The 14,092-nt window shown below is 41.3% G+C and overlaps 3 protein-coding genes and 1 long non-coding RNA gene across 4 annotated transcripts; 1 reads left to right on the top strand and 3 right to left on the bottom strand.

Moving 5' to 3' along the window:
- Window positions 1-288: 288 nt before the first annotated feature.
- LOC125890166 (uncharacterized) lies at window positions 289-1,728 on the bottom strand. Its single transcript, XR_007449512.1, has 3 exons — window positions 1,431-1,728; window positions 681-767; window positions 289-566 (listed from the first exon to the last, which is right to left on the bottom strand). It is a non-coding gene; the product is annotated as an uncharacterized LOC125890166 (long non-coding RNA).
- A 1,101-nt stretch (window positions 1,729-2,829) lies between these two features.
- Window positions 2,830-5,321, top strand: LOC125889683 (UDP-glucuronosyltransferase 2B20-like). Its single transcript, XM_049577726.1, has 2 exons — window positions 2,830-2,885; window positions 4,799-5,321. Exons 1-2 carry the CDS (start codon window positions 2,830-2,832, stop codon window positions 5,319-5,321), a joined length of 579 nt encoding a protein of 192 aa, XP_049433683.1.
- Window positions 5,322-5,441: 120 nt separating this feature from the next.
- Window positions 5,442-13,944, bottom strand: LOC125890104 (nuclear factor 7, brain-like). Its single transcript, XM_049578580.1, has 2 exons — window positions 12,243-13,944; window positions 5,442-6,397 (listed from the first exon to the last, which is right to left on the bottom strand). Exon 1 carries the CDS (start codon window positions 13,806-13,808, stop codon window positions 12,384-12,386), a length of 1,425 nt encoding a protein of 474 aa, XP_049434537.1. The 5' UTR covers window positions 13,809-13,944; the 3' UTR covers window positions 5,442-6,397; window positions 12,243-12,383.
- On the bottom strand, window positions 6,386-8,093 carry LOC125890100 (nuclear factor 7, brain-like). Its single transcript, XM_049578576.1, has one exon. The coding sequence runs from the start codon at window positions 7,967-7,969 to the stop codon at window positions 6,539-6,541; it is 1,431 nt and encodes a 476-aa protein (XP_049434533.1). The 5' UTR covers window positions 7,970-8,093; the 3' UTR covers window positions 6,386-6,538.
- Window positions 13,945-14,092: the final 148 nt, after the last annotated feature.

Raw genomic sequence — 14,092 nt, 5'->3', positions numbered from 1 at the left:
AGCTTTTAGTGGCTTCTAACCTCTCCGGCACTTTTCTTTTTTTAATCTTGGTAATTTATTGTCTGTTTTTAACATCATGTGTAAATAAACTAATCTAAACTAAAACTAAACATTATTCATCCCGTTATGCGTTGCCACGCATGTTTCCTCCTCCTGCAGCTGCCACGGTGTTGGCCTTTTCTGTAATATTGCTTTTCTCCTTCCTTATATTTTAGTAGAGTTAATCTCTGATCCTCACGAGAAATACTCAAGTTTTTTCCCTCACATACGGCGCTTTGTGACGCTCAGTGACGCTGCGCTTCTCTCATGATTGTGATTGGTCCGCTGCGTGCGCGTTCACGGCTCTTGATAAAGCAACCCTGGGTTGAGTTACCGAGTTGATATCCAGCGTCGTGATACCGATTATCCTGATTGCCATTGTTAGGGTTAGTCAACCCAGGATAGGTCTGGGTAACCCAGGAAAGGTTGATCTCGCTTCGTGATACAGGCCCCAGGTAGAGCTGAGGTTGCAGCAGACACAGAGGAGACAGTGGGCACAGAGGATGGGTCAGAGGATGGAGATGGATCTAAGATGAAAAACATGTCCCTTGTCATATGATTATGTCTTGTTATATTAGTATATCTTAATGAGATAATTTGACTAGAAATTAAATATATATGGTGACGGTTTTTCCCCTCACCTGTTTAATTAGCCTTGGCTGAGCCTGAGGAGGTGGACTGCCCCTGGACTGAGTCAGTGCCTCCTCCAAAATACTTTAACAGTGCTCCTGGGGAAGTTTCATATAACTCGTGAAAATAACAGAGAGTTGATGTAAAAGGAATGTGTTTATTTACTCACATAAATTACTATGCTCTTCAGCAAACATATCTCAAACTATAAGTTAATTCATTAATGCAAAAACATATCGCTAGCAAACGTCACCGCGTCTGTATTTAATGTTAGTTGTTATTAAACATTTGCTTTCAAACGTTGTTATCAAAAACGAAAAATCAAAAAAATAAAAAAATAAAAAAATAAAATATATATATATATATATATATATATATATAATTAAGCAATATCACACTCGAGCTCGTGATGTTGTACTGTGATATCGTCACGGCTGTGATTCGGTCGTACAACATCACTCCCTCTCGTGTGATATTGCTTAAATATACACCGAGAATCAACTTATTCATATACAAACACAAAAACGTTAGCTTGAATAGTAAGCTATCTAACCTTCCAGTTAAAAGAGAAGTTTCTCTGGCTTTGAACTAACGTTAGCTAGCTAGCTAGCTAGCTAGCTAACGTTAGCTAAAATTTGCTATTATAGGCTAATATAGTTGGAACAAAATATCAACAATAATTAGGGACTTTCCTAATTTGAGGAAACTTTTCAAAATCTCCGTGACACCAAACGTTACATTACCAAGACATACAAACATACCTTTATCTTGTTGTCTTTTCTCCTCTTCCTCTTTCTTTCTTTTTCTTTTTTCTGCCCCTGAAGGGTATGTCCTTTGTTGCAACACTAGGTTCGTTTGAGATGAGCCAGGCCTGCGCAGATTCGATCACGGGCGATCGGCGCACAATGCATGCTGGTTAGTTTTGTGTCCGACTTCATCCCGACTTGCTCTGACGTATTACAAAAGTGGACGGCGATAAAACCACAAGAGCGAGGCGGCCGCAGTTTTTAGAGCCATGCGCTGCAGTTGCTCTCCACCGACTGCACCGCCTGGCTCTCACCTGATCTAACAGCTGATTGGTTCAGATGTCGACTCAACAATATGACGTTTTAGATAAACTTTTCATTTTTGTTGAATTTTAGAGATTGAGATTGTATTTGTCTGACCTGAAGGTTTATTCTGTGACAGAAAACATGTTGTGTGACTGATGGTGAAAACAAACTGGTATATGGGTCTGATCACTTTTTTAATGAATTGACATCATTCCAGACAGGATGTTAGTGTGTCTGTGACTTCCTGTACGGACTGAAGGCTGCTGGAAACTGTCGGGAAACTGTCCGACTTCACCGCAGCTTTTTGTCACCGCCCCCCGCTGCGGCCGCCTGCTCTCGTCTACTTTCCAGGCGAGGCGCAGTTCATCTTGAACGAGCCTATTATTAGCCACCTGCTCCTAGCTCCGTGGATGCGCAGTGCGCACTGCACGGCTGGATGCCCACCTTACTAGCAGAGCTCTGACATTTAGTCTAGAGCAGGCAGGCAGAGGCAGTAGGAAACTACACTCTGTTAACATGATATTGTCTTTTTGCACAAGAACGTACAATTGATAATATATGAATCATCATCACTCACACATGGAAAAAAAAAATATATATATATATATATATTTTTTTTCTTTTTTGAAGTTAATTGCTCTTGGGGGCCCCCTAGTGGTCATGGGGCCCTAAGCAGGTGCTGAGTTCGCTTATGCCTTGGGCCGGCTCTGCCTATCATACGCTGGTGTTTGAGGATGTTGAGAATAGTACAGTACTCAAAGGACAGGTCATTCCTCGGGGCTGATCTCATTTAATTAGTGGAATCTGTCTGTGTCTGTATGTGTTCTGTGAAGCTCCCCTTTCAGTGGCACTGATCAAAGTTTTGCTGCTGTTTTTAACCCTTCTCCTTGTGCATGGATGTCCTAAATAAACTGAATTTTGTTTGCACTGGTCTCAGCCTGTGAACCTTTTTTGTGGCTGTCCGGCCCAGTTGCATTGGTGTGCAGGTATCTCCTCTGCCGTCCTGTCCTGGTTGCCCATTGTACCCACACACCCAAGATCAACCTTTTTGTTGCTCTAAGTATGCACAGTTTCACAGCAGCCCTGAGACTTCACTGCTATATAAACCATGGATTACCACAACCATCAGGAAACACAGACAATTATTACGCAGCAGCCAACAGTGTAAGAAGACTAAATTACAGTGCACAAGTTAAAGGAACTGATGGGATCACCATCACCAAAACATGTTTGCTGTGTGGCGTGGGGCCAGACCCACATGAGCAAAATGTAAAGTTTCAACTTATCTTTTTTTTTAAAGAAATTTTTTGTAGCATTTTTAGCCTTTAGTAGATTGGACACACAAGTGTGAGGTGGGGGAGAGGGGGAGTGACATGCAGCAAAGGGCCACAGGCTGGAGTTGAACCCAGGCCGCTGCAGCAACAGCCTTGTACATGGGGCACCTGCTCTACCACTAAGCCACCGATGCCCCAAGTTTCAACTTATCTGATACAAATGACGTTACAAATCTGTGGTTTGCAGAAACATACAACACCAACATTTATTCTGGTGACTGGGTCGCTCTGTTCTGTCACTCGTTTCAATAAATGAGCTGAAGTGTCAAAGCTGCAGTGAAACACAAAGTGATTTTTCTTTATTCCTCCAGTGAGGACTGAACACTTCAACAGGCTCACTGACACTAAACCAGCTGAAGAACATATTTGTTTTGCAGCCAACAGGAAACATGTTCTGCCAACACATCAGTATGACTGTGTTTATTACAAGTAGTTTGATTAAATGTGTCGTACTCCATTAAAATACAGCTACATGATTAGTTTTAAATTCAACCCTCAAGTCAAGTTAAATCAATATTCTATAAATAACCTAATATCACAAATCACAAATCTTCCCAGGGGGCTTCACAATCTGTGCAGCTTATGCCACCCTCTGTCCTGAGATGAATCAGATCAGGAAAAACTCCTGAAAAGAATCATAACCAGGACAAAATGAGAGAAACCTCAGTTCGAGCGACTGAGGAGGGAGCCCTCTCCTGGGACACACAGAGGTTACTCCAGAGGACGGGGGCCTGATAGGAAAGGGCCCTGTGACCTGATGATTTCTTTTTAACTGTGGGGACAGACAGGAGTCCTGTATTCTGAGAACTGACAGTCCTCATTGAAATGTAACATCTCAGCTCTGTTCAACAGTGTCAGAAAAGAATTTGTACTCAGCTCTGTCACAGGGTGAATTATTAGGAGGAAATGCTGCTTTGTCATTTCATCACCAGCTGATGGTGTCAGGATGTTTTTCAACTGTACAATACAAAGCAAATTCTTTGCACATGAATCTGTAGGAAAACAAAAGGACATCATCTAAATAATGTGGGGTATTTTCTATGTCTACTTACTAAAGAATTTAATTTCTACAGCTCATGAAAACACCATAAACATGAAACAGGGAACTGAACATCTCAACAGGCTGACTGACACTAAACCAGTTAAACAACAGGATCATGCAACAGGAAACATGCTCTGCTAACACATCAGTGTGACTGTGTTTATTTCGTCCACTTTGATTAAATGTTGAATAGTCCATTAAGATACAGCCACGTGGTCAGCTTTCAGTTCAGTTCTCTTCCAACATGGCAGCACGTCTCTTATAACCATCAGGAAATGTTCTTCAAACTCTCACTAACATGTCTCTGTTTGGTCACTTGTTTCAATAAATGTAGTGAAATGTTCAAGCTGCGTCTCAGCTCTGTTCAACAGTGTCAGAAAAGAATTTGTACTCAGCTCTGTCACAGAGTGAATTATTAGGAGGAAATGCTGCTTTGTCATTTCATCACCAGCAGATGGCGTCAGGATGTTTTTCAACTGTACAATACAGAGCAAATTCTTTGCACATGTATCTGTAGGAAAACAAACAAAAGGACATCATCTAAATAATGTGGGATATTTTCTATGTCTACTTACTAAAGAATTTAATTTCAACAGCTCATAAAAACATGAGCATCACACAAACACAAACATCTGCTGCTGCTTGTCAGACAAAAGCTGCACACACTGTTAATCTACTGAACAACATCTTTCCACTGTAAGAAGCCGACATGATTTTGCCCAGTTACCTCATAAGGTCATCTGGAGGCTTACTGGGAAGAGACCGTCCACCCTGGGCAACAACACCTTGCTGCTGGACTGGCTGCCCCAAAATGACCTCTTAGGACACCCAAAGACCAGAGTGTTTGTGGCCCACGGAGGCACCAATGGACTTCAAGAGGCCATCTACCATGGAGTTCCCATCATCTGCCTTCCTCTGATGTTTGACCAGGATGATAACCTGTTCAGGATGACAGTGAGGGGCGTTGGCAAAGTGCTGGACATTGGCACGCTGAACACAGACAACTTCCTGGAGGCGGTGAAGGCGGTGCTTTATGAGGTGTCCTACAGGGAGAAGATGCAGGAGCTCTCCAGGCTGCACAGAGACCAGCCCATGAAGCCTCTGGACCGAGCCATGTTCTGGATCCAGTTTGTCATGAGACACAAGGGAGCCGCTCACTTAAAGACCGACTCCTACAAGATGTCCTGGATTCAGTACCACTCCACTGATGTGATCGCACTGTAACCAGTGTCGGTCATGATGATGTCACTGCTTTGTTTTTTAACAGTGAAATGTTTGTGTTGTGAAGTGTTTAATGGGAGGAAAGAAAAACTGGACTAATACAGATACTCATGTTGCCCTGTTTGTACTTCTGTTCTGAGTTTTATTGAGCAGTTGAGTTTTTCTGCGACACCAGCAGAAAATACAAGAAGGAAAAACAAAAGTTGCACAAAATGAAACATGTTGAAATTAAGTGTGAATCTGTATCTTGGATCTTGATGATGGTACAGCAGCACAAAATAAATGTTGGGCTCTTAAGAGCTGAAAAGACTCATGTTAGAGATATATTTCAATGTGAATAATGTTGTTGAGATGATTTGACTAAGCTGGTGCCTGATGAAGCAACAACAACATCAGGAGCCACAGCAGTGATGGAAGTGTATTGACAAGGGCGTGTCTTACAATAAGTGACAGAAATCAAATGTTCAGTGTTCAAAATGAGCAGGCTGTGAACAACATGTGGACTTTGTCTCCATATTGTGACGTTTACGGGAAGTAAAATGTGTCCATGCAATCACATCCTGTATACATACTGCACATTCAACAATGTTGATGACATTATGCACATGTGAGCATGTTGTCCCTGAAAACTGCATTAAGTACTTTATATAATTATTAAAATATAATAGTAAAAGAATTTCTGAAACAAATTTGTTTTCTCCATCTCTGCACCCTTCAAGCTGCAGAAGTGGACCTCAGAGTATTTACAAAACAACATGAACCAAATACTTATTAAAAATCCCTAAAAAATTAAGCAGAATATCAAAAGCAGGACTCATCATGTTTATACATTTTGGCGAAAGACAATATAACTAAATTCATTATGACATGGTTGCACGAAAACAATCAACAATTCATTTCAGACAGTTGAGAAAAACAACTTTTACAAACTGATTACTGTCAAAGTGAAGAATCACAAAGCTGTAAACAAAGTATTTGGTGAAGTGGATACAGTGTTTGTTATATTATGATCTGATTAAACACAAGATGATGATAACCAGGTTAATAAATTGATCTGTACCTGTATGAGAGTTTATAACCTGATGATGTAATGCAGTTTGAGTATTGAGCACATGAATCTTTTTCTGCTTTAACTGTTGATTGTCTTGATTATTTCAGTGAGATCTGGACAGACAGTGAAGTCAGAGTAAAGTCTTCACTAACACCAACATGTCTGAACATCACAGAGAAATTTCATTTTGACACATTTTGATATCAGCAGTTTGAGCATCACCAGCCTTTCCAATACTGATATATGGGAAGAGTTTCTCAGTGAAAGTGTCTCTGTGAGTGTAGATGTGAGTCATGTCTTCAGGGTCGTAGAAGGACACCTCCCCCCTGTCATAGTCCAGCTGGACTCTGATCCTCTGGAGACTCTTCTTCACTGTGACAGTCTTACCAAGACCATTATTGTATTTTCCATCACCGTGCCATAAACACCAGATTCCATATTTTGGTGTAGCTTTTGCCTCTCCCTTCCTGTCAACTGACTCTTTGGCCAAACCCACATTCCAGACAGGATGGTCTCCCACCTCCACCTCCCAGCTGTGTTTCCCTGAGCTGAAGCCCTCAGAGCCCAGAACATTTACATACTTAGTGTGTCTCTCTGGATTGTCAAGAAGCTGCTGCTTTGTGTCTCCATGTCTCACACTGGTCAGATCATCAGACAGATAGAGACGGGGGTTTGCAGTGTTTGGGTCCAGAATGACAGGACTGAAGTGGACCTTGTCCTTCATCTTCTCCCAGACTCTGAAGGACAGGTTGCCCAGGTGTTTGGCCACATCTATCAGCGCTCCTGAGACCAGCTGTGGATCTGACAGTGAGCACTGGACTCTGGCTCTGCTCTGAGTGGCTTTATAACTGCTGAGGAATGGCACCTTGTGTTTCTGCAGCTCTTCTTCAACAGCACAGATACTGTGTGACAGAGAGGAGATCTGCTCCTCAATCATCTTCATCTCTCTGCTGATAGTCTTCCCCTTCTGCTCCTCTTCCTCCCTCAGAGCTGTCAGTCTGGACTCCTCTTCCTCTTTCAGGAACTGGCGGAGCTTGTTGAACTCTGCTCTGATCTGCCTCTCTGTGGACAACAGCTGCTTCTTGGAGTGTTCAATCACTTCATTGTATGTTTCCTCCACTTGTTTGTATTTGTCCCTCTTGTCCTGCAGAGACTTTAAGTCACATTTCAGCTGGTCCTTCAGCTCACTGACTGCTTGTTCTATAGGAACCACCTTGTGACTCTGGTGGAGAGAAAACTCACAGACAGGACACACAGCTCTATCTTCATCCATACAGAACAATTTAGGATCTTTTTGATGTTTACTACACACCACCTCCTCCTTCTTCTTCTCTCCTTTTTCTGTCTCAGATGATCCAGCTTTCTGTCTCCCAGCAAAGGAGTCAGCCAGTTGCCTCAGTGCAAAGTTCACTGCTAGATCTTCTTTTGAGGATTTTCTTTTACAAATGGGACAGTTTTTGTTTTTAGCTTGTTCCCAGAATTTCTGCAGGCAGCTTGAACAGAAGCTGTGGTTGCAGCTCAGAGACACAGGATCTCTGAAAATCTCTGAACACACATGGCAGCTCAGGAAACTTTCAACAAGAGCAGTTTTCTCAGCCATTTGTCTCAATATCTAAATAGTCTTTCAAAATCAAGACTCACCAAGTTACTGTCTCTTTGTCTGCCCTCTTTAAATACTCCAAATGTGTGTTTTCGAGCAGAGATCTCACACCCTGTAATGGCATCTCAGCTCTGATCAACAGTGTCAAAATCTACTTTCATTTTCACTTGTGTCTGTCACAGGGAAATGCTGCAATGTACATTAGTCACCAGCAGATGGAGCTGTGATGATGTGTTTCAGAGCTGAATATTTTCTTCCTGATAGAGGATAGTTTCTCTGTATGGGTACACTGCAAAATGTGTAAAAATCATTACTTTGCATGTTTTGTTTCACTAAATAAAGAACAGAGATGTTCACAAAATGCCACAAACAAGCAGAGGACTGTAGTGTTTTAGTCTACAGAGGAATGAACATTTCAACAGGCTGAGTGACACTAAACCAGTTTTACAACATTTATTATTTTTCAGCCAACAAGAAATTAACTGTGTTCATTTCATTCAGTTGGTCTAAATATATAGCACTCTTCACCTGCACTGACAGGAATCACAGTTTTCAAAATTTGGGACTGTGAGATGCTGTCCCATTCCTGCATTCCTGGATCACTGCTATAGGCTTCTTTTCTCATCACCATTACACTTCCTGCCAAAATAACAAGACAGCCAACACTTTTGTCAGTCATATCAACAAAAAACAAAACAGGATTATGAGGCTTATTACTTGTCGTTCCACTAACGTTATTTACCTTCTTTCATGTCCCTGTGGTCTGCAATATAAAGGCAAAACCAGCCAGTAAGTCAGAACCAGAATCAGTGAACACTGAAGATCTATTCATGGAGCGGATCCAAAATCCCCTGAAGCTACACACTTCAGGAGGCCAAACATCCAGCCACTGCACTCAGTGTCTGTGGCACTGATGCAGTTAACCCTGGCTGCACACATACAGATCTGGCAACTAAACTCTTGCAGTCTGAAAGTAGATGAATCTTTCGTCTTAAAACTGAACAGCCTTTAGGCCTCAATGAAACACTTAATTTGTCCTGCTGTTATAGACATCTGCATGTACCAGCATGGCCTTTTGGATATGTTGTGTCATGTGTTGTACTTTGTTCTTTTTGTTATTCTGTGTATAGTTGTGTATTTTGTACATTTGTAAAGGCTCTGCTGTCATACACTGGTGTTTGAAGATGTTGAGAATAGTACAATACTCAAAGGACAGGTCATTCCTCAGGGTTGATCTCATTTAATTAGTGGTATCAGCTGGCTGATTCACCACACCTGATAGTAATCTGTCTGTGTCTGTATGTGTTCTGTGAAGCTCTCCTTTCAGTGGCACTGATCAAAGTTTTGCTGCTGTTTTTAACCCTTCTCCTTGTGCATGAACGTCCTAAATAAACTGAATCTTGTTTGCACTGGTCTCAAGCCTGTGAATCTTTGTTGTGGCTGTCCGGCCCAGTTGCATTGGTGGGCAGGTATCTCCTCTGCCGTCCTGTCTGTCCTGGTTGTCCATTGTACCCACACACCCAAGATTAACCTTTTTGTTGCCCTAAGTATGCACAGTTTCACAGCAGCCCTGAGACTTCACTGCTATATAAACCATGGATTACCACAACCATCAGGAAACACAGACACTTATTACGCAGCAGCCAACAGTGTAAGAAGACTAAATTACAGTGCACAAGTTAAAGGAACTGATGGGATCACCATGTGAGTTGTACCTTGTATAATTCCATGTGACAAATAAATGATTGATTGAAGTGGAACTATGTGTGGTGTGAAAAGAAAGTAACCATAAAATACCTTAATATTCATGGTTCTTTTTATTGGAAGTGCAAGATTTTGGGTCTGTGTGTAATTTATGCATCTGAGGAGGTATGAAGGGACACAGGTGTCCTCAAGTGCTTTGAAAGGCGCCTATAAATAAAAATGCATTAGTACTATTATTATTAGTAGTAGTATTATTGTATGTTGTTGTTATGATGATGGAGTGATGCTGTTTGTTTGTGTATGAGTTTTGTTGTATGTAATCACCACCTGCCTACACTAAACTCCACTTAAAAGCCGAAAAGTGAAAAAAAGAAAATATTGAATAACCAGCAATAAAAACAAGGAATAAAAGAGAGGAAAAAAAGAGAAAAAGATTAAGGGGAGTTTCCTTCAAACTCATACACAGATACTCTCCCACAAGCCATCATCTCCTTAGCTGTAAAAAAAAAATAAAAGGCATTTGTGTCAGCTGTTGTCCAAACTGGTAGAAAAGATTTCACTTACATCTATGTAATGTTTCACTTTGTTCTTGAAAATACAATAAATAAATCAAATGCAAAATACCTTCATTTTTAATTTTTTTTTGGTATTGTATGAAAAGCATGGCTTCCATCTGTATGTCTTACAGTACACCATCAGGTACCTCAGGGATCAGCATCAGGGAACTCTGGATTTTAGTGAGGTGAGGTTAGGTTAATTTTTGGTTCTCATAAATATAATTCCATGTGAATAATGTTTTTGAGATTATTTGACTAAATTGGTGCCTGATGAAGCAACAACATCAGGAGCCACAGCAGTGATGGAAGTGTATTGACAAGGGTGTGTCTTAAATGGAAAATCTATCAGAAACTGCCAAGAGGAGCTACTGTTGATCAAACTGTGCTGCAAACAATAATATGCATGTAAATAAGTGACAGAAATCAAATGTTCAGTGTTCAAAATGAGCAGGCTGTGAACAACATGTGGACTTTGTCTCCATCTTGTGACGTTTACAGGAAGTAAAATGTGTCCATGCAATCACATCCTGTATACATACTGTACATTCAACAATGTTGATGACATCATGCACATGTGATCATGTTGTCCCTGAAAACTGCATTAAGTAGGTCATATAATTAATAAAATATAATAGTGAAAACATTTCTTAAACCATGTTGTCTTCTTGGAAATGCTTCTCCATCTCTGCACCCTTCATACACTGTGTCAGCATTATACAGTCCTGCTGACTGACTCAACGTGTTTAAAGAAACAAATCTTTGGTGAAAATCTTAATTCTCCTTCAGAGCAAATAACTTTAGACACCCATCACTACATCTGTGTGTGAACAACCCTCAGTGCTCCATCTCTTCGGTGAGGCTGTCTGTAACAGACTTGAGTATCAACACACTGTTACAACTTCAAATCACAAAGCTCATCAACAGCTGTGATGATTCTGCTGGTTTGATTTATTAGGAAAGTGAATCAATAAATATTTCTTGAGATTATGGTAAATTATTATCTTTGACTCTTTTGCTGAACTCTGAACTGAACTTTTCAGACTTTATAATGACGCAGTAAAGTTGTAGGAGGGTAAAGTTTGACCATCTTTTAAATGTGATATCTGAGTGTTATGTCCCACTCGTGGGGTGAACAACACTTTACCACTGACCCAAATCAGCCACATAAGACACCATTAAAACAATCAAACCAAAGGGATTCATAAACATAAATCCACTCCTCCTCTGCTGCTGCCACAGGAGCTCCTCAGCTCCTCCTTCTCTGGCCAGCTGCACCTCCGTAGGTAATACAGCACACCTGGGCGGAGCTACAGGAGAGGAGACAAGAACAACAGCACAGGAACACATACAGCCATAACACTGACTGTTTCTAATTTTAGGAACACACACACACACACACACACACACACACACACACACACACACACACACACACACACACACAGTGAGGTACAGACCAGTGTGAGAATCAATACAACTCCTTCATAATGAAACAAACTGCACAACTCTTCCTCAATATGCCATGCTTTATTCCTCACATGTTTTCAGCTGTTTCTTAAAAGACAAGAAAGCTGCATCATACAATCAGAGTATTTACAAAACAACATGAACCACATATTTATTTCAGATCCCTGAAAAATTAAGCAGAATATCAAAAGCAGGACTCATCATGTTTATACATTTTGGCTTAAGACAATATAACTAAATTCATTATGACATGGTTGCATGAGTTAACAGATGGTTAAGAAACAATTTCTCTGATAATTTCAGATCATTAAAATAATTTCTCATAGTCACCCTCAACAGCAAATCTAAAATTAAAATCATAGTCAGACAAACTGAAATAAATCTGAAAAAACATGACAAATGCTGTCAAAGTGAAGAATCACAAAGCTGTAAACAAAGTATTTGGTGAAGTGGATACAGTGTTTGTTATATCATGATCTGATTAAACACAAGATGATGATAACCAGGTTAATAAATTGATCTGTACCTGTATGAGAGTTTATAACCTGATGATGTAATGCAGTTTGAGTTTTGAGCACATGAATCTTTTTCTGCTTTAACTGTTGATTGTCTTGATTATTTCAGTGAGATCTGGACAGACACTGAAGTCAGAGTAAAGTCTTCACTAACACCAACATGTCTGAACATCACAGAGAAATCTCACTTTGACACATTTTGATATCAGCAGTTTTAGCATCACCAGCCTTTCCAATACTGATATATGGGAAGAGTTTCTCAGTGAAAGTGTCTCTGTGAGTGAAGATGTGAGTCATGTCTTCAGGGTCGTAGAAGGACACCTCCCCCCTGTCATAGTCCAGCTGGACTCTGATCCTCTGGAGACTCTTCTTCACTGTGACAGTCTTACCAGCTGCATCAGTGTATTTTCCATGACCGTGCCATAAACACCAGATTCCATATTTTGGTGAAGCAGATATCTCTCCCTTCCTGTCAACTGACTCTTTGGCCAAACCTACATTCCAGTCAGGATGGTCTCCCACCTCCACCTCCCAGCTGTGTGTCCCTGAGCTGAAGCCCTCAGAGCCCAGAACAATGTTATACTTAGTGTGTCTCTCTGGATTGCCAGGAAGCTGCTGCTCTGTGTCTCCACGTCTCACACTGGTCAGATCATCAGACAGATAGAGACGGGGGTTTGCAGTGTTTGGGTCCAGAATGACAGGACTGAAGTGGACCTTGTCCTTCATCTTCTCCCAGACTCTGAAGGACAGGTTGCCCAGGTGTTTGGCCACATCCATCAGCGCTCCTGAGACCAGCTGTGGATCTGACAGTGAGCACTGGACTCTGGCTCTGCTCTGAGTGGCTTTATAACTGCTGAGGAATGGCACCTTGTGTTTCTGCAGCTCTTCTTCAACAGCACAGATACCGTGTGACAGAGAGGAGATCTGCTCCTCAATCATCTTCATCTCTCTGCTGATAGTCTTCCTCTTCTGCTCCTCTTCCTCCCTCAGAGCTGCCAGTCTGGACTCCTCTTCCTCTCTCAGGAACTGGTGGAGCTTGTTGAACTCTGCTCTGATCTGCCTCTCTGTGGACAACAGCTGCTTCTTGGAGTGTTGAATCACTTCATTGTATGTTTCCTCCACTTGTTTGTATTTGTCCCTCTTGTCCTGCAGAGACTTTAAGTCACATTTCAGCTGGTCCTTCAGCTCACTGACTGCTTGTTCTATAGGAACCACCTTGTGACTCTGGTGGAGAGAAAACTCACAGACAGGACACACAGCTCTATCTTCATCCATACAGAACAATCTAGGCTCCTCTTGATGTTTACTACACACCACCTCCTTCTTCTCTCCTTTTTCTGTCTCAGATGATCCAGCTTTCTGTCTCCCAGCAAAGGAGTCAGCCAGTTCCTTCAGTGTAAAGTTCACATATGGATTATCCTTTGAGGATTTTCTTTTACAAATGGGACAGTTTTTGTCTTTAGCTTGTTCCCAGAATTTCTGCAGGCAGCTTGAACAGAAGCTGTGGTTGCAGCTCAGAGACACAGGATCTCTGAAAGTCTCTGAACACACATGGCAGCTCAGGTAACTTTCAACAAGAGCAATTTTCTCAGCCATTTGTCTTGGTATCTCAATAATCTTTCAAAATCAAGACTCACCAAGTTACTGTCTCTTTGTCTGCCCTCTTTAAATACTCTAAACGTGTGTTTTCCAGCAGAGATCTCACACCCTGTAATGGCGTCTCAGCTCTGATCAACAGTGTCAAAATCTTCTTTCATTTTCACTTGTGTCTGTCACAGGGAAATGCCGAAATGTACATTAGTCACCAGCAGATGGAGGTGTGACGATGTGTTTCAGAGCTAAATATTTCCTTCCTGACACAGGATAGTTGCCTTGTATGG

Source organism: Epinephelus fuscoguttatus, linkage group LG6, assembly GCF_011397635.1.
Source record: "Epinephelus fuscoguttatus linkage group LG6, E.fuscoguttatus.final_Chr_v1".
NCBI lineage: Eukaryota > Metazoa > Chordata > Actinopteri > Perciformes > Serranidae > Epinephelus > Epinephelus fuscoguttatus.
This window is presented reverse-complemented; position numbering and strand designations above follow the sequence as displayed.

Excerpts from the sequence above, each read along its gene's own strand:
- LOC125889683 (XM_049577726.1), top strand. The coding sequence starts at position 2,830 with ATGGATTACCACAACCATCAGGAAACACAGACAATTATTACGCAGCAG. Across the intron at positions 2,886-4,798 it reads ATTACGCAGCAGCCAACAGT|AAGCCGACATGATTTTGCCC; the intron begins GTAAGAAGACTA and ends TTCCACTGTAAG.
- LOC125890100 (XM_049578576.1), bottom strand. The coding sequence starts at position 7,969 with ATGGCTGAGAAAACTGCTCTTGTTGAAAGTTTCCTGAGCTGCCATGTG.
- LOC125890104 (XM_049578580.1), bottom strand. The coding sequence starts at position 13,808 with ATGGCTGAGAAAATTGCTCTTGTTGAAAGTTACCTGAGCTGCCATGTG.